Source organism: Mustela putorius, unplaced genomic scaffold, assembly GCF_011764305.1.
Source record: "Mustela putorius furo isolate JIRA1106 unplaced genomic scaffold, ASM1176430v1.1 tig00003834_pilon_pilon_pilon, whole genome shotgun sequence".
NCBI classification, from domain to species: Eukaryota; Metazoa; Chordata; class Mammalia; order Carnivora; family Mustelidae; genus Mustela; species Mustela putorius.
In genome coordinates this window covers 80,993,839-81,019,233 of record NW_025421987.1, presented here as the reverse complement: position 1 = coordinate 81,019,233, position 25,395 = coordinate 80,993,839, and the positions used below count along the sequence as shown (strand labels likewise).

The 25,395-nt window shown below is 39.6% G+C and overlaps 1 protein-coding gene across 1 annotated transcript in view; it reads right to left on the bottom strand.

The window, feature by feature from the left end:
• The window catches only part of ACTL6A (actin like 6A), a 29,343-nt gene extending 11,633 nt beyond the window's left edge, over positions 1–17,710 (bottom strand). The window contains exons 1-5 of the mRNA XM_004756631.3: positions 17,509–17,710; positions 8,968–9,044; positions 8,598–8,772; positions 5,836–5,936; positions 4,744–4,841 (exon numbers count right to left, since the gene is read on the bottom strand). Coding sequence (XP_004756688.1) covers positions 4,744–4,841; positions 5,836–5,936; positions 8,598–8,772; positions 8,968–9,044; positions 17,509–17,533 — 476 coding nt within the window. The 5' untranslated portion in view covers positions 17,534–17,710. The remainder of the gene's footprint in view (positions 1–4,743; positions 4,842–5,835; positions 5,937–8,597; positions 8,773–8,967; positions 9,045–17,508) is intronic.
• Between the last annotated feature and the right edge of the window lie 7,685 nt (positions 17,711–25,395).

Sequence of the window (25,395 nt, the reverse complement as noted above, 5' to 3'; positions counted from 1 at the left end):
TGTTTGTGTTCTCTCTCTTGACAAATAAATAAATAAAATCTTAAAAAAAAAAGAGAGAGAGAGAGAGAGATTTCCAGTCTGGGCAACTGGGAGCAAGAAGATATAAAGAAAGAGAAGGAATAAATTTGAGGGGAGAGAAGATTAATTCAGCTTTGGACATAATTTAAAGTGCTTCAACAGATAATTAATACAAAAAGTTCTAGTAGGGCAGGTGGATGTCAGCCTGGGGCTCACAAGAAAGATCTGGGATACAAAACAGATACATATTTGGATCTTGTTAGTGTAGAACTGGTATCTGAAGTCAAGGAAATGGATAATTTAAACCAGAAAGAGCATGTCAAGAGAAATGAAGGGCCAAGGGCAGAAAACCAAGGAATGTGTAAGAATGATCAGAATCAATGAGGATCAATGGCCAGAAAGACAGGTTGGTGATTTATCTTTGCTAATTCTGGTACTCTATTGACCTCTGGTCAACTATATACATAAACATTAATTTGATGCTCTGTTAGTAGAAAACAACAGATGCAGTAATACCAAACTAAAAAGTGGCATAAAGGTACATGGATCTTCTTATAAATAACAAAATCTGGACAAATTATCTTAGATGTCCATTTTAAGATACTGAAAAGTGTTTAAATGCAGTCACAATTCAGCCAAAATTTATTCTCATAAAACTGCAACTGGAAGGGGTAAGAAGGTAAAGTTTGTAGCTTCCTTGCCTGAAAGTACTCCCCAGCTCACAGCTACAATTGGGAAAGCAATGGTGGAAAACTGCAACTTTGCAGTTTACCACCTTGAATGAACAGAGAAAGGAGTTCAGGGCTGGAAGAAAAGCTAGACAGGTAAGGCAGAAACCCTAGAAGTCAGAGAACTACAGAAGGGATCAAACCCAAAATCAGAGTATAAAACGTACCCACATCTCTGACTGACTGCTAAACTCTTCAGGGGCAGAACTTCAGGGGGCCCAACAAAAACAGAGAGAACAAAGAGTAATCCACTCTTCAAAGAGCAGCACCTAGGAGCTCTCTGATTTTCCTACATTTTTAGCTAACTGCATTCTCCAACAGTGTGCAGCTTGGACAGAAGGCCCTCTTTACTAGCTTGAGGTGTCAAGAGGACAGAGCCTGAGGTTGGCAGATATGAGAATCCAGCTATCAATTAAATCAGATAAAATAATGCTACCCTTCTAATATTTTTGTTTTGGAAAATATATTTTTTCATAAAAATGTTATTTATGTTAACCTAAATGGGTCTTTTTGGGTCATTTTTAAGTTAATAAATGCTAAAACAATTTTCAGTTGTGGTGCCTGTGTAGCTCAGTCAGTTGAGCATCTGACTCTTGGTTTTTGCTAAGGTCATGATCTGGGGTTCCTAAGATAGAGCCCCACACACATCAGGCTCAGAGCTTAGCTGGGAATTTGCTTTTCCCACTCCCCCTGCCACTCCCCCACCTCACACATATGCTCATTCTCACAAATAAAAATGTTTTTAAAAAACAGAACAATTCTTAGTTTTTTTCTTTCTTTCTTTTTTTTTTTAATCTAACACCTATTATTTTTTTCCCAAGATTTTTATTTATTTATTGGACAGACAGAGATCACAAGTAGGCAGAGAGGCGGGGGCGGGGGGGTGTGGGGAGCTCGATCCCAGGATCCTGGGATCATGACCTGAGCCGAAAGCAGAGGCTTTAACCCACTGAGCCACCCAGGAGCCCCAGAACAATTCTTAGTTTTAATTTCTCACAGTAATCCTGACATACAACCCACATAAACAAAATCTTTACAGTCCTCAGAAACTCTTTAAAGTGTAAAGGAGTCCTAAAGCCATACATAATCTTTGAGGTCAAAACAATTTCTAGAATAATACTAAGATGTTAAATAACATAACTGCCCTTTTCACTGTCATTCTCTCATAAGTGTATATATGCGACTTTTCCAGAGACCACGTTATGTATGATACAAAACAGACTGAACGCAAAAGACAGATATGGGAATCCAATGTCTGTTACTAAGCCTGATGTTAAAGAGATTTGAAAAAATGTAAAATAATTCCACTCTTCTCAATTTTTTTGGTTTTAGAAATGTTGATTTTCATTAAAATATATTATGACTTATTATTAATTTACTTGGACTAAGAAATCTAATTTTTTGGTTTCTATTTTAATTTCCAATATGGTAAACCCCACCAAATACAATCTGCCACTAAGTAAAAGCTGTGGATGTAAAAGGTTGAGATCCACTGGCTGGAATAACAAAGCAAAAGGACACCAATCATCTAAATCCAGAAATGTAGGAAATTCTACATGACAATCTACTTCCTTAACAGACAAATTACAAGGGAAAAAAAGGGTCAGGGGAGTAGAACCTACAGATTAAAAGAGACCTAAGAGACATACCAAAGAAATACAATGTATGATCTTGTTCGGGTCCTGACTTATTATATATACCACACTGTTTTGTTTTGATTTTTAAAAATTTTATTGATATACAGAGAGCCTGATACAGGGCTCAATCCTAGGACCCTGAGGTCGTGACCTGAGCCCAAGGCAGAGGTTTTAAACCACTGAGCCACCCAGGTGCCCCTACCCTATACTGTTTTTTTAAGAAGTTGTTATTACTTCCTTTTTTTGTCTTGAGATGCAAGGTAAAATCTTTTAGAGATACATGCCAAAGTTTCTATGGATAAAATTTTATCAAATCTGGAATTTACTTCAAAATCATAGGGGAGAGGCAAGGGTTTTAACTACTACAAGTTAGCTATGTTTTGAAAATTGAACTGTGCGATAGGCACATGGAGGTTCAATATGACATTCTATACTCTTCTGTATTAGAAATTTTCCGTAATAAAAGGTTAAAAAATAGAACAATGCCCGATTCTGTTTACATACTCCTTGCAAGGAAACAGCCAAACAGACCTAAGTTCAAATTCAGTAAAGCCACTTTCAAACTATGGACTTGAACTAGTTTGCTTACTTCGGCCACATTCCTGAGAGAGTTATTACGAGTATTAAGTGAAATAATGCACACAGTGCTAGCTAGCATTCTCTATGTTCTACTCAAAAACCTGCAATGGTACAGTAGAGTCTAAAGTTCAAATTTTTAAAATCTGACAGGCAAGGTACGTACAGTTTGACCCAAACCTATTTCCACAACTCCTTCTGAAGTCTAACAGAAATTCAACTATAAACTAAGTCACTAGAAAGCACTTATACTTCCTAGCTCCACACTCTTGCTAAAATCATCTCCAAAACACACCATTACAGACAACGTTAGATTACCACAGTGATTCTCATATATATGTAGAATTTACTTGACTATTACAGCAATCCAGGGAGGTACACAGCATAAGTGAGTAAAAAGTGAAGCTAGGTTTTTTTTGTTTCTTTTTTTTTAAATAGTTTGCATTTTTTTTTTAAGATTTTATTTCTTTATTTGACAGAGAGAAATCACAAGTAGACAGAGAGGCAGGCAGAGAGAGAGAGAGGGAAGCAGGCTCCCTGCTGAGCAGAGAGCCCGATGTAGGACTCAATCCCAGGACCCTGATATCATGACCTGAGCCGAAGGCAGCGGCTTAACCCACTGAGCCACCCAGGCGCCCCAGTAAAGCTAGGTTTTAAGTACTTAATTCAAAATCACACAGTCTGTAAGCATATCAAATTAAACCCTAAATACAAGGCTCCTTCCCCTATATCATACAAATAAATTCTATTTTCTTTATAAAGATTTTTTTTTTAAGATTTTTATTTATTTATTTGACAGAGAGGGAGAGGGAGCACAAGCAGGCAGAGCAGCAGGCAGACTCCCCACAGAGCAGGAAGCTTGACTCAAGGCTCGATCCCAGGACCCTGAGGTCAGGACCTGAGCCGAAGGCAGATGCTTAACTGACTGGCCACCCAGGAACCCCTTTAAATCTCTTCATAAAGATTTGTCAGGCTATTATTTTCCTCTGATGAACTTCCACCATTATTATACGAAAAAATCAAATTAATATGTACTTCTTCATGACTTTTGCCAGTTATTTTGAAGTACTTTTTTTTTTTTTAAGATTTTATTTATTTGTAAGAGAGTGAGAGCACATGTGCACAAAGAGGGGGAACGGCAGGCAGCTCAGGGAGCTGCTGAGCAAGGAAACTACTCAGGGACTCGATCCCAGGATCCTGCCATCATGACCCAAGCTGAAGGCAGACACTTTACCAACTGAGCCACCAGCATCCCTTAAAATACTATATAAATCTGTTACTTACCTTTTAACAAGAATATTACATTACAAATTCTTTGAGATAAGGACATAATATTTCCTGGTCTGTCCCTTAACATGTCTACAATAAATATTTGGTGATTTTTTTTTTAAATTGATGATTAAATCTTAAGTGAACTTACAGCTAATTTCCACTTTTCTATAGTAATGGGAGAAGAGAAAGAAAATGGCAATCTTTGAACTTGTTTAATCCAACTGGCTTAAACACTACCCTCTATTCACATTCCCCTTCTAAAAACAAATGTTTTAAAAACCTTGATAACAAGCAGGATTTGAGCATTTCTTTCTTATTTCCCTCTAATAACTTCTGGCATATTTATTCCAATAAGAAATACTAAAAGACAGCCAAAAATTAAGGAGAGAGGAAAAAAACCCAAACTTTTGAACAAGCAAGAACTGGCTCACGTCTTCCTGCTGGGGGCATTCCCTTTAAGGGCACCACATTTACTTTGAAAGAAAAGCTGAGTATTACTCTTTAAAGGATACGCTGTCAAAACTGCAGTTTTGCAAAGGAAGAATGCAGGGATATTGTAGTGTTCAAACATTAATTCTGTCAGTTTCTCTCTCTTTGCTCTAGTATTCCACTTGAGAAGAGGGGAAAAAGAAATGCAAGTTATTTACTGTTTAAAAACTAAAAAGTTGATTTATTTCAAGATTCAATATAGCACTATATTAACAAAGATATAAATATTAAAAATAGAATAGAGTACCACAGAAAATAATCCTCATAAGAATATATATTTTTGTTTGTAAATAAATTTAGTAAAAATCAATTAAAATTTACCATTTAATAAAAAGTAAAACTGTCTGTTTCTATGAATTCTACAAGTTATACAGACTTTTCAAAGTACAAGAGAATCATGATTCTTATAAAGTATTATTAAATCTTAAGAGTGAATCTAGTAATTTTAAACCACCAAATTTTCCTACTTAGAGCTGGTACTCCTAAACGAAACTAGGTTAAAAACAGTAACAAAATGTTGATAATTTATGATTGTTAGCTAGCCTGCTAGGCTCTTTGGACTCTGTACCAAATTTATTTCACAAGAGACTTCAGTCTGGTAATTTCCAGCCCTAGTTCCACATTGGACTTCTCACTTGGAGAGCAGAGTATACAAGCAGATACACCCTGCCTCTGGAGCACAGGGGTAATTCATAAACCCAAAGGGAAGCAGCCCAAGGAAGTCAAATGTTAAACAAATCCCTGAAAAATAAGGAGGGCACAGACTGCATGGAGCACTGGGTATTATACGCAAACAATGAATCATGGAACACTACATCAAAAACTAATGATGTACTGTACAGTGACCAACACAGCACAATAAAACAACAACAACAAAAATCCCTGGTGGCGGGGGCGGACCAAACCCCATTTAGGGTGCTTTGTTATTGTTCTCTGAATATTTTACTTACTGAGATAATAAAAATTATAATAGTATGTAAAAATTAATCCCCTTTCCCTAATTTTCAAAATTCAAAATATGAACTTCTATGCCTCTTTAAAGAAAAAGAAAACATTCTTCAAATGAGTTTAAAAAACAACAACTACAGAAACTCAGAAAACAAAGTCTGTCTTACCGGTGCTTCTGACATGAGAACAGGATGCAGGCTGGCTTCTGATTTGACATGCATTTTGTAGGTATGATCCAAAATAGCCTGGAAACTATCCCAGTCTTCAACTACAATATAAGATTAACACCCTGAAAACAATGCTTAGTTGAAGATGAATACAGAATCTTTTAGAGACTGTTTCTACAGTTTAGCATTAACAACAGAACCTACTTATTTCATAGATTTACTTCATAATATAGTACTTTAGTGCTCACTTTGGCAGCTCATATACTAAAATTAGAAACGTAATACAGTATTTATATAGACATAATCTTTGTTTTCTACGAATATGGAAACTCTTTTTGTTTCCTTCAGCCCCCACAGTATCACAATCTGTAGACCTGTCCCAAATGTAATTGGTGTATCTAATAGACCTAAAATACCAAAAAAATATTATTCAGTAAGTACATACTAGAGGCATAGTATGCAATTTAAATGGTAGGAGAACATACAAAAGAATGGTATGATCTAGATATGATATTCAAAAAGCTTACAATCTGCTTGAAAAAACATTAAAAGATACAAAAAAAGAACCCTCAGGGAATTTAATATGCCTTAATTTGGCTTTCACCTAAACGTTCCATCAAAACTACTTGCATAAGTCACTAATGACCTTCTAACGGACAAATCCAGAGGAAAATTCCCATTTGTACTATCACTTGACCTCTTTTAACATTATCTGACACTACTGACTGCTCACCAGTTTAAAAATTTGTTTTGCCACTGTCCAAAGAAGAATGGCATGACTTGTACAACATACTCCCACAGGTGTAGGAGGATTTTGTTTGTTTTGGTAAATGAACTTTGTTAGTCACTGTAACTTTTCTCTTCCCTTCTTAGTGTAAATCTCAATGTCACAGCTGAGAATGAGACTTAATCACTTCCATGCTTCCAGAACTTGTTCTTCCCTTGGCATTCTGCTGAATATTAATTCTCCTACATCCCTAACTATTCCTCCTTCAGGGGCACCTTTTCTTTTCTGTTAAATACAGAACAAGTTCTGACAAGGAACCCCATCCTCAACCCGTGTCTCAAACCTCACATTCTTTCTGGCTAATATAATGCAACACCATGTCTTAAAATTTTCCTCACCCACTTGCTCTAACAGCACCTATATTCAAATACTTTGAACGCAGTAACAAACCCATTTACACTCTGTACAGAAAAACACCTGTTTGCAAGGCTGATCCCCAGTGGTATCTGGGAATTTGACTGACAACCAGTTCCCTACACTGATATAAAATTTCCCCTAAATAATAAGAGTAGTTCATTGGGCCTAAACTGTTTGTACAATGTCGTTTATGCTGAACACTTTCTTTCCCTCTGAGAGCCTTGGATTTTAGTACATGCAAGGCGCAGGGTCCCTATGTGACCACCACAGTAAAAATCCTCTCCAATGAGCTCCTCTGGTAGACAACACACATTACATCTCATCACTAGAGGAATTAAGTACATCCTCCCTGACTCCATTGTGAGAAGACTGGGAAGTTTGCACTGGTTTCCTCTGGACTTCACTTGATGTCCTTTTTTCCTATCTATTTTGCTTTGTATCCTCTCAATGTAATAAATCTTAGCCATGAATACAACTATATGCTGAGTCCTGTGAGTCCTTCTCGTGAATAAATGAACCTAAAAGTGATCTCATGTAATATACTTGTCTGTTAAGACTGTAAAACTGGGACGCCTGGGTGGCTCAGTTGGTTAAGCAGCTGCCTTCGGCTCAGGTCATGATCCCATTCTATCGAGTCCCACATCCTACTTCAGGGACCTGCTTCTCCCTCTGATTCTGCATGTCTGCCTGTGCTTGCTCTCTCCCCCTCTCTCTCTCTGATGAATAAATAAAATTTAAAAAAAAAAAAAAAAAAAAAAAGACTGTAAAACTTGCTCCTTCCCATTCTATCCTACTTCAACGAATGGTACCCAATCACTTCCATCAAAAATTGAAGAAACTTTTTCAACTCACCTCTTTCACCTCTTTGATATCTCTCCCAAAGCCACCTCAGGATCTCCACCATCAGTGATAAAATTTCAACCCTCTTCACTTTTCATCTGAATTCTCACCTCCCTACCTGATCCTCCTGTTTCTATTAACACCTTCCAATCTAGCCTACATACTGCTTTTACAATCTCTCCAGCTGGCAGGTATGAATATTTCACACCTCTGTTTAAACTCCTTTGGGGTTACCTTTCAGAGCTGCCAGCTTAATACACCCTTGGCATGGTTTACAAGCCTTATTATTACTGCTCCATGCTCACCTTTCCTGCAACTGGTCCTAATGCATCCACTGTTACAGCTATACTTAATTGATGATCTTTCTAAACAGGTAGGCTTTTTCCACAGCCCCACCCCTTTACATACGCCAGCCTTCCAGTCAGGCTCATCTTTACTTATTGATCAAGATCCAATACAAACGTTACCTCCTTTATGAAAACCATTACTGACCCCCAATGACAGAGTTAAATACCCCTCCTTTCTAATCCCACTGCTTATCAAACATAACTATAGAAATATACAAATATTTGTATATTTATTATATATTTATATCTATCTACCCTACGAGTCTCTTAAGGAAGAGGAACATGCTTGATGCCTCTTTGTATTCTTGGTGCCGGAACATCAGTTTGTGGAATAAAAATAATAAAATAACCGATAGTCAACTTACAAGTTTTATGTCTAAAACACAGCATGTATATTCTATAAATCAAATCCACAGAAGCAAAGATCGTACCCATCCCATTTTTTAGTGGTGAAATGGCCTCCGTATTCTCCCTGGGAACACGCAGGGCATTAGTATCTATATAATAGGTGGGGCCACCCTGTTTGCCTTTATCGCCGTCGATTTCCATCAGGGTGCTTCCATCATCTCTTTCTACCACCATACCAATAGCTGTGGGGAAATCCACCTGCAAGAGTCAAGAACATGATAATACAAGTTTTACCTGCTTTTTTTTTTTTTTGAAATCAGTTTTGCCTGCTTTTATCAAGTAGTCATTTTTTTCCAACTGAAGTCTTTTACTGTAATTGAGTCAGAATTTCTGCATGAATTTAATTCTACATAAATGGACTTTTCATATCCAATTAACTAATACTACACTTACTTTGGGACAGTCTTCACCAGCATAACCAGCTCTCACAGTGTAGGATCCAATATCAAAAACAAGAGCTCCAACTTCATCTGAAAAGATGAAAGGATAATTAACATTAACAACCTACAGGTATCATATGAAAATTAAGAGCACTTAATGTGCTTAAAATGAGAAAGTATATGAAACCTCTATTACAAATTAAAGCAGGTATTACATTCATATTATTACTAGCTTGAACCTAGTTTTAAATACATCTTAAAGATTCATTTAGTTAAAATATAACAAGTCATAATTGTATCAGTATAAGTTCAATCAGCAATGAGACAGTACACTAAAATTGGGTAATTTGCAAGACCTTACTTCTCAAACGGGCTATTTACAAAGATGTGGGGATAATACAGGAAAACCAAAAGGGATAGTATGGTACCCTAGCACTAATAATACCATCCTTAGAACTGAAGAAACATGGAGAAGAACTGTTACCAGAACCCAGAGAAAGTTGTGTTTGGAGGGCTACCTGACAACGAGCTCTGACTTCAGTTGAGGAATGCAGTGAGCCATGGCTAACCCTGAGGGGATGGAACCAGGCTAATAAATATGCCAACCTCTCTCTCCCCCACTCTCCATCGGCTCACGTCATCTCACAGTTTATCACCCAATTGGGCCACTTCTGAGTGCGAAAAGGGCTCCCTATTAATAGTTCTACCAGGACAAGAGGCATAGAGTAGGAAATACGATCAGCCTTTCCAGGCACAAAGAGGATGAATGGGTGGAAAGTAGATCTGGAGGGGCAAAGGGAAGATATTCAGTATACTTAGGTACCATTTTTTCAGATATTAAGGGAAATTACATCCCATGCAATTAGAGAAGAAACTTAGCAAAACTCCAAGAAAAAGAGGGACTCCGAAGAATAAGAGTTTAAGATGTAATTATACTGGGGCGCCTGGGTGGCTCAGTGGATTAAGCCGCTGCCTTCGGCTCAGGTCATGATCTCAGTGTCCTGGGATCGAGCCCTGCATCGGGCTCTTTGCTCAGTGGGAGCCTGCTTCTCTCTCTCTCTCTGCCTGACTCTCCACCTACTTGTGATCTCTCTCTCTCTGTCAAATAAATAAATAAAATCTTGGAAAAAAAAAAAAAAAGATGTAATTATACAGACCAAGTAAAAATCATGAAAATGAAGTTATCAAAGTTTGCACATTTCAAAGATTTTTAATAAAGTTTAATGCTGAGGAAGAAAGCTGGTAATTTTTTTTTCACATTCATATCCAGAGAATAGCCTTTAATTATACTTTAAAAATATTTCACCCAAAACAACATGCCTCCAAAAACAAAACACCTGGATTTTCCAGACACTAATTGTTCAAGTAAGAATTTTTTTCAATCCTTAAAAAGTATAAAGAACTATTATTTATCTCCATTAAATTGGCAAAATCCACCTGATAAGATCGAGTGTTGTCAAAGATATAGGCAAAGAAGAGCTCCTACACATTTGCTTATAAAAGCTGTAAACTGGTAAGACCACAATGTACAATTCAGTCATATGCATTAAAGTTTAAAATGTGCATACACATTACACTTTTATCTTCTCTAGAGAAACTCTCACACACATACCAAAAGGAGACACATTTTAGAATGTTTACTAGCTATGTGACCTTGGGTGATTTCTAACTTCTCTGCCTCAGTTTTCTCATATGTAAATGTGCATAATAATAGTTCCTATCTCACAGAATGCTTGAATAATTAAACATGTTAAATGCTATAATGCATGTAATCACCTGGAACAGTACCTGCACATAATAATCACAGCAGGTGGTAGCCACTATTACCATTATCATCATCACACCGCTCGTCACAGGAAAAAATAGAAATAATCTAATAGTCTCTCAGAATGGAGACAGATAAACTATAATTTATTCACACCATGAAATATTATACAGCAGGTAAAATGAATGATCTAGATCTACATATATTAATACGGATAAATCTCCAAAAAATGGTTAGTTTGAACAGCTAGTTAATACACACACACACACACACACACATACACACACACACATACACACACACGTTATCATACTATTTAATTCATTATGGACACATAAACTGAGTAAAAGCATAAAATCTGTATGGGGTCTGGGAATGTTACCTACAACTTCAGTTCTGTGGCTTCTTCTAAGGAGGGAGAGGAGGGGACTCTATATCAATAACGTTCTACTTCTTAAAATATCTCAGGCAAATACAGTAAAATACTACATCTATTTATCACACATAAACTTACACATTTTTAGTATGTCTTACGTACTAAAAATTAAGTTTTAAAATAAAAAAAATCAGTGGTTATACAGATATTCGTAGTTTAGAGATGGTGTCCTTACAGAATAATGATCTCATTTTTATTCAAATAAACTGAAGAGCTACCTATTTTTACTTCTAATTTGAAAGGAGGTTTCTGCACTTACTACGTTTCACAAAGTAATTCCATTCTCTATACAACCCTCTGATCCAAATAATTTTGTCTGAAAGTAGGGGTGCATTTGTTATCACCATAGCTGTACATTCAGGAACAAAGAGTAAAGTTACCCAATGAATATGAATTAAGAAACGTTAACACTGACTAATCAGAATACTCGCTAAAGAAATATCCTAACTAAACAAATGAATTACCTTTCTCAAGGATCAATCTTTTGTCCTACGACAGGGCTCTTAACCTTTTCTGTATCATGGACCTCTTTCACAAAGCTCTGGGCTGAATTGTTTTTCCCTAAAATTCCTATGTTGAAGTCTTAACTCCTAGTATCTTAGAACATGACTCTATTTAGAGATCAAGGTCTTAATTTAAAGAGGCAATTAAATTAAAATGAGATAGTTAGAATGGCCCCTAACCCACTATGACTGGTGTTTTGGCATGAAGAGGACAATTGGATACAGATATGCAGAGGAAAGACCATGTGAAGACACAGGGAGAAGAGAGTGCTTATGAGCCAAGGAGAAAGACCTCCAAAGAAGACGACTCGGCCAACACTTTGATACCAGATTTCTTGCTTCCAGAATAGAGAGAAAATTAATTTCTGTTATTTAAGCCACACAGTCTGTGGTACTTTGTTACAGCAGCCCTAGCAAACAAATACAGCACATCAGGACACTTATGACTCCTTTCTTGTAATGTTTTAAAATAGATCACAGGGGCACTTGGGTGGCTCAGTGGGTTAAAGCCTCTGCCTTTGGCTCAGGTGATGATCCCAGGGTCCTGGGATTGAGCCCCACGTCAGGCTCTCTCTGCTCGGCAGGGAACCTGCTTTCCTTCCTCTCTCTGTCTGCCTCTCTACCTCCTTGTGATCTCTTTCTGTCAAATAAATAAATAAAATCTTTAAAAATAAATTAATTAATTAAATAAGATTCCATCTCAAATCTCTCAAGTCCTCACCTTCATCTAGATCCATATCTCAAACTTTTTAAAAAATGTTACAAATAAGATTTTTTGTTACCATTAAATGTCCAAATTTTAAACAGATTCTTGGCCTGGTGGCTCATATCCAACCAACTATATCGGGGCACCCGCATGGTGCAGAGGGTTAAGCATCAGGTTCTTGGTTTCTGCTAAGGTTGTGGTGGATTCCCCCACTTCCCCCAATGCCACCCCTGCTCCATGCTGAGTGCAAAGTCTGCTTAAGACTCTCTCTGCCCTACCCTACACCACTCCCCGCTGCAAAGCGCACACACTCTCTCTCAAATAAATAAATCTTTAAAAAAATAAGCAGTAAAAATAAATGCAAGTTCGTCATTCTGTAGATCAGCAAGGCTCACTTCAAAAACATGATACCTAGGCCTTCAGATGCGATTTTGGCTCCATTAAGTTCTCTTGACTAGTGTTTTTCCTGTACTTCTTAACACTGAACACAGGTGGTACTTTCACATAAAACCAATTTTTCTTAGAAAACAGATCAACTGCTTTTTTCTTGGGTCCCCTTCTAGCCCCTTTACTAAGGCACTTGTTCTTAACAACTGCTGTGGTGCTACTCAGAGAGCCAAAAGGTCACATCTCAAACTTCTTAGTGTACAACATCAATTCCTCCTGATGGCCCACTGGTACCTCAAACTCAACATATCTGAAGCACTGTCTTCTGTTCCCCATCCTACCTAACCTAGTCTCAGCCGTGCTATCATAATTTGTGGCCTAGTCAGCAGAGGCAAAACGCTGAGAATTGTGAATGCCTTCACATTTTTCATACCTCTCAAAAAGTTTTGCAAAACATTTATGCTAAATATTTCTCAATTACCCTCTTCTTTACTACCATTGCCACTGTCTTGGGTCAAGCTCTTCTTTTAAAAAATATGGGAGTGCAAGTGCATGGGCAATGGACACACACACACACACACACACACACACACGTAGGGGAGGGGCAGAGAGAGAGAGGAAGAGAATCTCAAGCAGACTCCTGAAAGCACAGAGTCCAAGGTGGGGCTTGATACAACGATCCCAGGATCATGACCTGAGCAGAAATCAAGAGTTAGATGCTCAACCAACTAAGCCACCCAGAAGCCCCCCGAACCAAACTATCTCAACAGGGAATTATTACGATTCCCTATAAGTACCGTTTCCCATCTCTTCACCTTCTCCATCCCCAATCAATCTGCTGCACTGTTATCTTTCAAAATTGTAACTCTGAACATATGGGTACATAAATCCTTCAATAAAAAGAGTATCACTCAGTGGTTTCCCAACATCTACAAAATAAAATTCAAATCATTCCACTGAGTTCATATTCAAGGCTTAGCAAAATGTGACAGTAGTCCTATATCCCACCTCACATACTAGCATTACCACCATGTGCGCTCACTAAGCTACCCTTTGCATATGCGGTCCTTCTCTACTCTTCCTCCACCATCCCCAAAACCTCTCTTGTGAAGTTCTCTGACTTCCCCATACTGAGTTAATAACTTTCTTCTATGTTCTACCTTTGTAACTTCTACATATTGTCATTACTGAATGCACTATGTTGAATTAGTTACCCTTTCTCACCATGTCACCCAATTCTCATCATATGGTATAAATAAGATGCACCATTATTTCACGCATCACAAAGAAAAAAAAAGCATGCTGCCAATTAAACTCTGCCAAACCATCAAGAAATGTTCCATGTTAATTAGACTGGAATTAAAATTTTCTAAATTTTAAATATGTAAAGTAGAAAAACCCACAAAAGGAGAGAGAAATATTCCAACTTCAGCTCTTTAAAATTTGGGCGGGGGGAATATACAACTAAAAACAGGTAAAATATGGTGTTTATTTATTTGACTGAGTCACCTATAAGGCTAAGCATCGTAGAGGCTATACCTGCCTGGCACATAATAAGCACTCAAAAACTGTTTTTTGAGTGAAATGAAATGAAAAAAATCTAACAAATCTATTATGCTCCTGTCCTAATTAGATGGCAAACTATTTTGGGGGGGGGGAACTAGACAGAGTAGAATTTTAATCTGAGTGACACTCTTGATTCTTGGAATTTTGCATCTGCCTATTTTCCTTTTTCAAAGGATGGGAAATAGATCTATTTCCTGTATCTTGTACTAAGTGCCAACAAACCCAAAATAGGAGAATGGCAAAGGGAGATAGGGGACTTAAACCATAACCATGGAGGTCTGGATATTTAAAAACCAGGATACAATTTCTAACGGAAAAAAATCCGCTGGATCCCTTTGCTTCAAAAAACACTGTTTTCACTTCTCTGAGGATATTGATGTTTTTCCACAAAGTAAATGGCTTTCATATTTAGAGGTGTGGTTATTTTTCTGGGAAAACATGAAGCAATGGTGGCAATTTTCTAACCTGGTCTTAAAACATTCCCATATAATACTGAAGGCAAATGACTTTGGAAGAAAGCATTTTATTTATTTTTTTGTTTGTGTGTTTGGAAAAGGATGCCCCAACTCATGGGGATGATGGTCTTGAGAAATTTTTAAGATTAGAGATTTGGGAGTGAGAGGGTGCAGGAATGATGAAACACAATTTATCAGGAGTGGATTGCTTCTTTTTATAATGCGAGTTTGAAGAAAAGAAGAACCATGAAAAATGGTCAAAGGAGCAATGAGTAGGCCCAGAAATCAGTTAGAAAGTATAGAAATCTGCATTTCCATATTTTTTCCAAAGTATGAATTATGCATTATACCCAAGCTAAAGATCAATGTCAGATCTAGTCAGAAATCATTATTAGAATAAGATAGTTATAAATTTTAATATTTAAACTGCTAAGATCTTTTAAATAAGCAAGCAAGTTAAAAATACAGGCTAATGGGGCGCCTGGGTGGCTCAGTTGGTTAAGCCTCTGCCTTCAGCTCAGGTCATGATCTCAGGGTCCTAGGATTGAGCCCTGCATCTGGTTCTCTGCTCAGCGGGAAGCCTACTCCTCCCTCTCTCTCTGCCTGCCTCTCTGCCTACTGTTTTGAAACACAAAAATCATACACTTATTTTTCTGAGTTTAAAGTATTTTACATACAAAATAGGCTTTAAGACATATTCCTCTCCATAAGCCTATGAGACAGAGGACGTTTATTCTGAAGACCTAAAACATACGTGAATATGCTGTGGCTATATAACTGAAAAATGACCTACGGAGAAAAAACCAAAAATTTTTTTTAAAATAGGAAAGGGTTTTATTGAAATGCCTTTTTCTTCATCCCAGAGATTCTTGTTCACCACTTATTCGGAAGTTATGTAACTCTGGGCCAGTTACTTTGTCTTTTCCATACCTTATTTTCTTACTCCATTATATGAGAATAGCAGTATCATTTCCTAGGGCTACTGCCGATGGAGTTCATGCACATATTAAACGCAACACATGAAAAGTCTCTGGAAGAGCTCTTAGTACAAAGCATGCACTCAAAAAATGTTTGCTACTGGGCGCCTGGGTGGCTCAGTGGGTTAAGCCGCTGCCTTCGGCTCAGGTCATGATCTCAGGGTCCTGGGATAGAGTCCCCCATCCAGCTCTCTGCTCAGCAGGGAGCCTGCTTCCTCCTCTCTCTCTCTCTGCCTACTTGTGATCTCTCTCTGTCAAATAAATAAAATCTTTAAAAAAAAAAAAAGTTTGCTACTAGCATTTGTTGGTATCCATTTTTACCTCAGTCAAATTAAACAACGCCTTCTAAGGAAAAACTCACTAACAGTTTCTAGGTCTTTGGATCAGTGAACCTAAAGGTCAAAACAAAGCCAACAGCCTCCAAGAGGCAAAGGCATAAACACCCAGTTTTTTGGTCAGGATGGCATCTTCAGATGGGAAAGAAGTAAATCATGAAGATCCACTGGGCTTTCTCCAAAGCAAAAAATGGGAAACTACTGACTCTCACATTTGAGAAATCAAAACCAAGAACATAAACGGGGAAGAAAAGGATGAGGATCAGCATACTACCGCAAAGAAACTCAAGCTACATTTCAAAAACTACTAAGAACTTTGGAAACCTCATTTCTATCCCTTACCTGTAAAACGCCATCCTCTTCAGAAACAATAACCTTAACAGACACCCTAACAAAAGCAACGCTCTAGATCTGTCTTGTTTTCTAAACTCCTCGAACACAGCAAAAACCAGAATCATATACATCAGTGCTTCCTACCCCTCTAGCAAGAACGAAAGCTCTGATTCAGTGCGTTTCGAGTGGGGCTTGAGATGCTGCATTGCTCAAAAGCTTGCAGGCGACGCGGACACGGCCGATCCATGGGCCACACTTGGTGTACCCAGGGTATCGTTATCTCACGGAACCTTCACAACCAACCCCACTGGGTAGGAATTCCCATTCCCAAAACGAGGAGCCTCAAGTTGGGAAAGGCTAAGCAACTTGGCGAACGTCAAAGGGCTCCATAAATGGTGAGACTGGAAGGACAAGCCAGGTCTGTGTAACCCCCAGGCCCGCGCTTATCCTTCCACTACACCACAGCCGACCCAAGGCTACAGGTGTTCCCACCAGGAACTCCGGGGAACCCACAGGCAGCCAACAGGCAGGAGTTACTGAAAGGTGTGAGGCAGTCGAGCGCGGAACCAGAAGAGGCTGCGTCCTGAGTGGCCGCCACTCCTCCAATCAGTGGTACCTCTCGCAGCTCGCGCTACCCTCCACAGGACGACGCGGAAACCCTCCGTCCCCGCTTACAAACTGCTGGGACCTCCCAAGTTTAAACGCGCGCGCGCGCGCCCCGAGGTAGCCGAGTTGTGGAGACCCCCGGGGAAGATGCGACCCTACGCCCGGCCACTCAAGCCGGGGCTCCGGGCCCGACCCCTCAGGATGGAGTGCCCGCCCAGGCGGAGACCGGCACGCACCCCCAAAACCCTGCTCCTTCGGGGGCCGAGGAACCGCAGGCGGCGGCGACTCCCGGCGCCCCGAGGCTCTCGCCGAGCCGGGTGGGCTCCGGGGGCGGGCAGAGCACGGGGCGGGGATGGGGCGGAGAGGCTGGGGTCCTGCGCGGGGGAGACCGGAAGGGGCCGCCGGGGAGAGGAGGGCTGGGGGCGGCGGTTACAAATCCCACACGCTAAAAAGGCGCGCTCTCTCGTCCGGCCGCACTCACTCACCTCCCCCGTACACCCCGCCGCTCATGGCTGTTGTCCGCGCGACTCCTACGCTAAAGGCTACCGGGCGAAGTGACTGCGACGGCCGCGGGTGCGGGTCCTGAGAAGCACTAGCCCCCTACCCCCTGAACTTCCACCGCCACCCCCCTCAGGCAACAAAGCGGCGTCCACACACCCCGGAGCTCAGTCACACTTGCTGTCTGGTATTATCGGCCAATCATGAGAGGCCCGGATACCCTTTAGCCAATCAGAACGAGTCTCTGCTGCATCCCTGCCGCGGCATAGCCAGTTTAGCCAATCGAAGGTAGCCAGGGAGGCGGGGGAAAAGAGAAAGCGACGGAAGGAGGGTAGGAGTTGGGTTGCGGAACCGGCCGCAGGCTGGCGGCGTGGGAGGGGGTTGGGGGAGGCTGGGGCGGAGCTTCCCGGGTGGGCGGGAGAGTAAGCCTGAGGGAGCCGGAGAGGGAGGAGCCAGACTGCAGGGAAGTGTCGGGGTGGGTCCAGGGGTGTGGCTGGTGGCTGAGTACAGGAGGGAGTCCTTTAACCTAAAGTAAACCTCTGGAAAACAGTCTAGGAATAGAAAGTGTCTCCACGCAGCAATTCCTAATTGGACTGTGGAGAATGCAGAATTTTTTTTTCCCCAGGAAATGTACTTTCAGCTAACCTTTATGTTAAAAAACTTAAAATGTTATGCTCAACTTTAGGGTAGGGAACAGTAAATCAGACAAACCAATAGGATCCCGCAATTTTTGAAATGGTTATTAATAATTAAAAGAAGAGGGGCGCCTGGGTGGCTCAATCGTTGAGTGTCTGTCTTCGATTCAGGTCATGATCCCAGGGTACTGGGATGGAGTCCCGCATTGGGCTCCCTGCTTGGTGGGAAGCCTGCTTCTTCCTCCCCCCCCCCCCCCACCCCCCCACCCCCCCGCTTCTGTTCCCTCTCTCGCTGTGGCTCTCTCTGTCAAAAAAATAAATAAATAAAATCTTTTTAAAAAAATAATTAAAAGAGGAAAGAGATGATATGCTATATACTTCCCCAACTAAATTTAGGTAGCACTTTAAATATTATTTTTAGAGGTATCAGCAATTTCTTTTATCTTGTGAGACAAGTGTGAAACAATCCTCATCCAAGCAAGTACCTAATACAAAATACATACTCAGTCCATCTACTGTTCTTACTCTCCTATTTTTACCAGACCAGTCCAGGTCACTATCATCTTTCCCCCTGAATTACTGCAATAACTTAATTGCCTTGCCTGTTGGCCACATTGCAAGCAGCTCAACCTATAAAAACGCCCAAATGGGGTCGTGTTACTCCAACTCAAACCCTTAAGAAGGATTGTATATTCTTGTAGTTGAAAGCAGTTCTTCAGTTGGTTTGTCTAGAGTCTAAGACATAGAGGCTGCTCTTAACCTTAGGAACAATGGAATAAAGCCTGGTAAGTCTCAGTGCCAGCAGCTGGCAGAAAGTGATAGTAGGGTGAGGAACAATGCTAGTGAGGAACTTTCCCATTCACTTAACAGTATAATCACAGTATATCTGATCATTTAGGAAACCCCCATTAACCCAAGGAGGTAATGCAGAGTTCTATAAACCATTGCCCATGGCCACAACTAACCTACTTTCTGTTTTCCTGTGGTCTGTGAGCTAAGAAAGATTATTCCACTTTTAAATGGTTTTTTAGAGGGGCACTTGGGTGGCATAGTTAAGTGTCTGACTCTTGTTTAGGCTCAGGTCCTGATCTCAGGGTCAGGAGATGATACCCTGCCTGGGGCTCTGCTCTGAGTGCTGAGTTAGCTGGAGTTTCTCCTTTTCCCTCTGCCCCTCAGGCTTGTGCACGCTCTCTATCTCTCTCTAAAATAAATAAATCTTACAAAATAAACACTTTTAAAAAAAAAAGAAATTATTTGTTTGTCAGAGAAAGAGCATAAGCAGGGGGAGCAGTAGGCCCAGGGAGAAGCAGGCTCCCCACTGAGCATGGAGCCGGATGCAGAACTTGATTCCAGGACTCTGGGATTGTGACCCGAGTGGAAGGCAGATCCTTAACTGATGAGCCAAACAAGTGTCCCTAAGATTTATTTTATTTTAGAGAGAGAGAGTGGGCACTTGCAAGTAAGGTTGGGGTGGGGGGAGGGGCAGAGGGAGAGAATTTTAAACAGACCCCAATCAGGCTCCATCTGAGGACCCTGAGATCAGGACCTGAGTGGAAACCAAGAGACTGACCTTCAACAAACTGAGCTACCCAATATTAAAAAAATATTTTTTAAATATTTTTATGAATAATATTTTGTGACATGTGAAAATTATATGAAATTTGCATTTTAATGACCATAAACTAAGCTTTCCTAGAACATAGCCTGGCTTATTGGTTATTCACTTATGGCTGCTTTTGCTCTGTAGAGACAAGTTGAGTTGTTATGACAGAGACTGTGTGACTAAGCTGGAGAGCATGTTTACCATTAGACCCCTTGTAGAGTTACCAACCCCTAAGATAGTTCATCTAACACATCTAGCACAATGCACTAAATACTCTATGTTAACTGTTGTCCCATCGTTACAGCTCTCACTACATAGATACATATCAAATCCTAAACCACATTTCCATTTCCACTCTGTGGTTTTATGCTGTGTTTGACTAATAAAGCTGATGAGCTATAAAATATGTGATACTTTGGTAATAATTAAACATTGAAGCAATACTTTTGTGTTCATAATACAGTAATCCATTTAAATCTGTTCACAATTTAAAAGCATAGAAATTTATATATACCAGCTTAAGTAGATTACATGTATTGCTATCTCTCTTCAATGCTATCTCCAATCTCTTCCATACATGTAGAGTTGGGTTGAAAAAGTAATATATTTTTCCTACTATTTCAGAGTTCATCAGAAAACAGAACAGCTCAGTAGGGTGAATGAGAACGATACTTCTAGCCTTCAGGGAGGCCTGAGATACTGTGAACGTCTCCACCCATAAAGAACACAGTGGAGTGCAGGGGGGTCGTCAGTAGAACAACACAGAGAAGACAGCTTGAGAAAATACTGGAAGCTTATTCTTGGCTGTTTTTGTTTAAAATAAGGGTTTTGCTTCATTTGATAATTTGAAAAGATATTATAAAACAGATCATTCATTCATTCATAATTTTAGGTTAGCTTATTCTCTTGATAAATCACTGGACATGTTACTTTATATGATAATAAACCATCATAATGAACTTCAAACAAACTGAACTTCAGAGTTACTTGGTATGTCTTAACTAATGGCTTGTTAATGCAGATAACAGTACACACTTAAGTCTTTCATAATTTTATTTTACTTTCTAAAAAGATTTTATTTATTTATTTGACAGAAAGATCACAAGTAGGCAGAGAGGCAGGCAGGGAGAGCGAGGGGAAGCAGGCTCCCTGCTGAGCAGAGAGCATGATGTGGGGCTCGATCCCAGGACCCTGAGATCATGATCTAAGCCAAAGGCAGAGGCCCAACTCACTGAGCCACCCAGACACCCCAAGTCTTTAATAATTTTAATCAGCCAATTGTTACAGGGCGCTAAGATTGTTGGCCTTAATGTATGAATTGTCAGAGGAAGAGACTGTTGAAAGAGGAAACCTATTTAATATCCCAAGAGAACAATGTCAGGGAACTGCGCATCCTCAGTAATAATGACATTGTTTCCTTTGTGGTGAGACTTACACTGTGGCAGCTTGTCTTCCATTCTTCATAATTAGGAAAATTGGTAGAAAACCCATTAAAAGAAAAACACTGACCCAGCAGAATCTACTTTGTAAAATATAAAATATGTGAGGGTTTTGGTTTTGCTTTTGGTTTTTTTTTTTGGGTGTTAATATTTCTCCTCTGTAGCCTAACATGTTTTCCCTTAAGTCTTGGTTCAGCCTACATTAACATTACTTATAGCCAGTCGGGTTAAAAAAAAAAAAACAACAAAAACAACAGCAACTCAAGGTTATTGTCTGTCTGCCAGTTCTCAAGGGCATAACATACCCAAGCAATCAATGCTTGCAATTTTCCCGCCTAAGCCAGCATTCTCCTCCTGTCTATCAACCTAAAAATAAAAAGATATTGAGTTAACATATATGTAAACTTATTGAGCCCTTAGTAGATGCTCAGTGGTTGCCTCTAAATCCAGATCAATAAAAATAAATGCCCTTTCAGAAATTCTTTGTAATCTCCAAGCTGCAAGAATTTTCTGCATAGCCGCTGCAATACTTGGTTTTTCCTCACTGGGTCGCTGGTCTTCCATTCTTGCAATGCTGCACCGGCCTGCAGGAGATGCCCTACCTCGCTTCCGTATTCACCAGCTCTGTCAGATTTCAGATGGAATCACAGCAGGTGTTATAAAATATTATCCATCTTGTCCTGTCTCAGGCTTTATCAGTCTCAGAGTTGAAAAAAAGTTGCAACTTACTAATGTAAGTTAGGAAACACATTCAGGAGATTATCATTTGTTTAAAAAGAAGGATACAACAAATCCTGTACATTTAGAATTACTTTGTTTCATGCAGCAAAATACATGATATTAGCAATTACCAAAAACTAATTTCAATGTAAATAGTTTTGTGGAGATACGTTTGAAAAAAGGAGTCATTGTAAGTACCAGTCTGTTCAGTGAAATTCCAAAAAATATAAGCACTACTGGGATAAAGAATAAATATCTGGAGTTTTTCACCAATAGAAATATGATTGATCAGATTTATATGTCTGTTTGCCATTGAGTACTAAGAGCTCTGCTAACCATTCAAATAATACGACATAGAGAGGCAAATGAAAAATATGTGGTTACAGCTGGTACCTTTATAACAGGCCAATAGATTTGTCATAGTATTAACAATGTGATCCTGAAAAAACAAATAAGGAAAGAAAAGAAGATGAAAGTGCTAGATGTTCTGTGGATTTTATGTCTTTGTTGCTTTTTTCATAATCTCTTTAAAAATCTCTTTGCTCATTTGATAGTGCTCTTTTCAGAAATCACAGCACAAGCACATACTGTCAACATTTAATCAACCGGTGCTATGAAGTGGCACCATGCCACCTGGGGTCACTTCAGGGTCAATGCTGGGCTTCCCACTGATCTAGGTCAATGCCAGTGCCATGTTATGGGACTTTTACACACCCCACATAGCAACACTGAACCGAGTCCAAGGTTCTTGTACAGTATTGCTTCCTTAAAACCCTTGAAACTGTTCTTTGGAATACGAAGTTCATCGACCATATAATTATGACTACAAATTACTGACCTCCTAATAAATGCTGTCATAGGAAATGCCACTTTATATGTTGTATTTTCTAGGTAATCCACACAACATTCCTCTGAGGCTTTTTTCACAAGAGGCCTAGAGATTTCAGCAAATTGCCCAATATCACACAGCTATTGAAAGAGTCAGAATTTTAGGATGTCTAGGTGGCTCAGTCGGTTAAATGGCTGCCTTTGGCTCAGGTCATGATCCCAGGGTCCAGGGAGCCTGATTCTCCCTCTGCCTCTGTCTGCCTGTGCTCTCTCTCTCTCTCTCTCTCTGACAAATAAATAAATAAAATCTTAAGAAAAAACAAAAAGGAAGAAAGAGTCAGAATTTGAAACTAGAGCTTTCTGATCCCAGCAAACATGCTATTCCTATTTTCCAAGATACCTTTTCTTTCCACTTCCTCTATACCTCTCATAAATTTTATCTTTTTTTTTTTAAGATTTATTTATTTATTTGAGAGAGAGAGTACACAGGGGAGGGGCAGAGGGAAAGGAAGAGAGAGAAAGAGAGACTCTCAAGCAGATTCTGCACTGAGCAGGGAGCCTGACACAGGGCTAGATCTCACAGCTCATGAGATCCTGACCTGAACCAAAACCAAGAGTCTGACGTTTAACCAACTGAGACATCCAGGTGCCCCACTTCTTGTAAACTTTAAAAACAAAAACTATATCTATATATATAGATATATCTATATATAAATATACACACTTTTTTTTAAATCAAAAGGTACAAAAAGACATACAGAAATTCTCCTCTACCTGTGTCCCCAGCTGCCCCATTCTCTTCAGCTCTCCAGAGATGTTCTATGCTTCTATGAGTAATTATGCAGATATATCACTCCCCCCCTTGCAACTTTCCTGATATAAATGGTAACTCTCACTATGGTAAGTGAGTTTTAAAAAGCATTCTCTTTGGAAACTAATTTTAAGATGTTTACTTTTGAGCATTTTTATTTAAAATATCTTAGTAGCTAGTTTATACACAGAGCTAGAAACTGAAATAATACAGAAGGGTGAAAAAAGCAGGGTGCCTGGGTGGCTCAGTCAAGAGTCTACCTTCAGCTCAGGTCATGATCTCAGGGTTCTGGGATTGAGCCCTGTGTTGAGCTCCCTGCTGGGTGGGGAGTCTGCTTCTCCCGCTCCCTCTGCCCCCTCCCATGCTCGCTTGCTCTCCCTCTCTCTCAAATAAAATCTTAAAAAAAAAAAAAAAAGAGTGAAGAAAGCAAGTTTCCCTCCCTCCACTCCTTGAAATTCTATGGTTTCTCCACCCACTCTTCACCCACTCTTACCAGTTTCCTTTCTAACCTTCCAGAGATGGTTTTTTCAAGTAAAGACTTACATGTGCATCCTTTCTCCTACTTTTTTGTTTATTTACACTAAGCAGTAGCATACTGAACATGCTGTTTTGCACCTTTTTTCACTCAACCATGTTATCTTGGAGATCATTCCATGTCAGTATGTGTAATTCTATCTTACTCATTTTGACATCAGACAGAATTCCATTATATGTATATACCATAATTTACTTTACCAATTCTCTATATACAGATATTAAGTTGTTTCTAGTCTTTTGCTGGTATAAAGAATGTTGCGATTGCTATTCTCTTCTGTATGTATATGGGAGCGAGTTTTTATGCAGGATGAATTCCCAGAAGTGGAATTGCCGGATCACAGGTTATATGCATTTCTTTCACTGGTCATTGCCAAATTACTCAGAGGTTGTACAACTTACATTCATTCATTAACATGTTCGGGAGTATACTTTTTCCTTCAGATCTCACCAGCATAGAACTGTATCAAACTTCTGTCAAGATGGAGTTTTTATATAAGATGTTTCATTCATTTATTAGCTGTTTAGGCAGAGCCCCTGATTATACTAACTGATTATACCAATGGCATACCAGAATCAGGAATACATTTTGCAGGCTCTAGACTCTGGATGGCAAAAGCAAGCTGAATCTTTTGACACCTAATTTACTGAACACCCAGTGCCTCTAGAGCAGGCACTGAGAATACAAGGAGAAAGGAGCTGTGGTTCCACTCAAGGCCTGTAACAGCTCTCACATCCTATGAAAATGGCTGCGAATACAGTCCAATTGCTACTTGGAGAATGGATTCCAAATGTTTACTTAGCCTTCGGCTTCCACCAAAGCTTGCAAAGATGTGGGTGGTGGTTGTGCAATCCTTTCATTTAAAGTCTTTTATCTCCACCCTGACATATGAATAAGACAGTCTTAAAGAAAAGGGAAAGCACTCGGCACACCCGGCCGGTGGTCCTCCCATTCTAATTGCAGGAGGCACTCTGGCTCTAGCCAGGGAACAGTTTCTAAAGGTTTGTTTAGTTGGTAGGTATGAGAAGGTATTTCTTTTGTTCTTGTTCTTCTAGAGGTAGGGGGAGATCCAGGTGTTTTAGAAGAAGCGTATCAGAAACAGAGGAATCCTTAATTACAAAACCATCAGTCTTTGCTGATAATTCAAATAACTGCCATCTTCCAGCGCTACCTAAACGACTAGAAGAAAACCTGTATTTAAAATTACCATTATGTTTGTTGATTTCTGATAAAAATGTCAAAAGGGCCCATACCCAGAGGGGGGGAAAAACAAACATTGAAGAATTTGAGCATGAAACTGGGT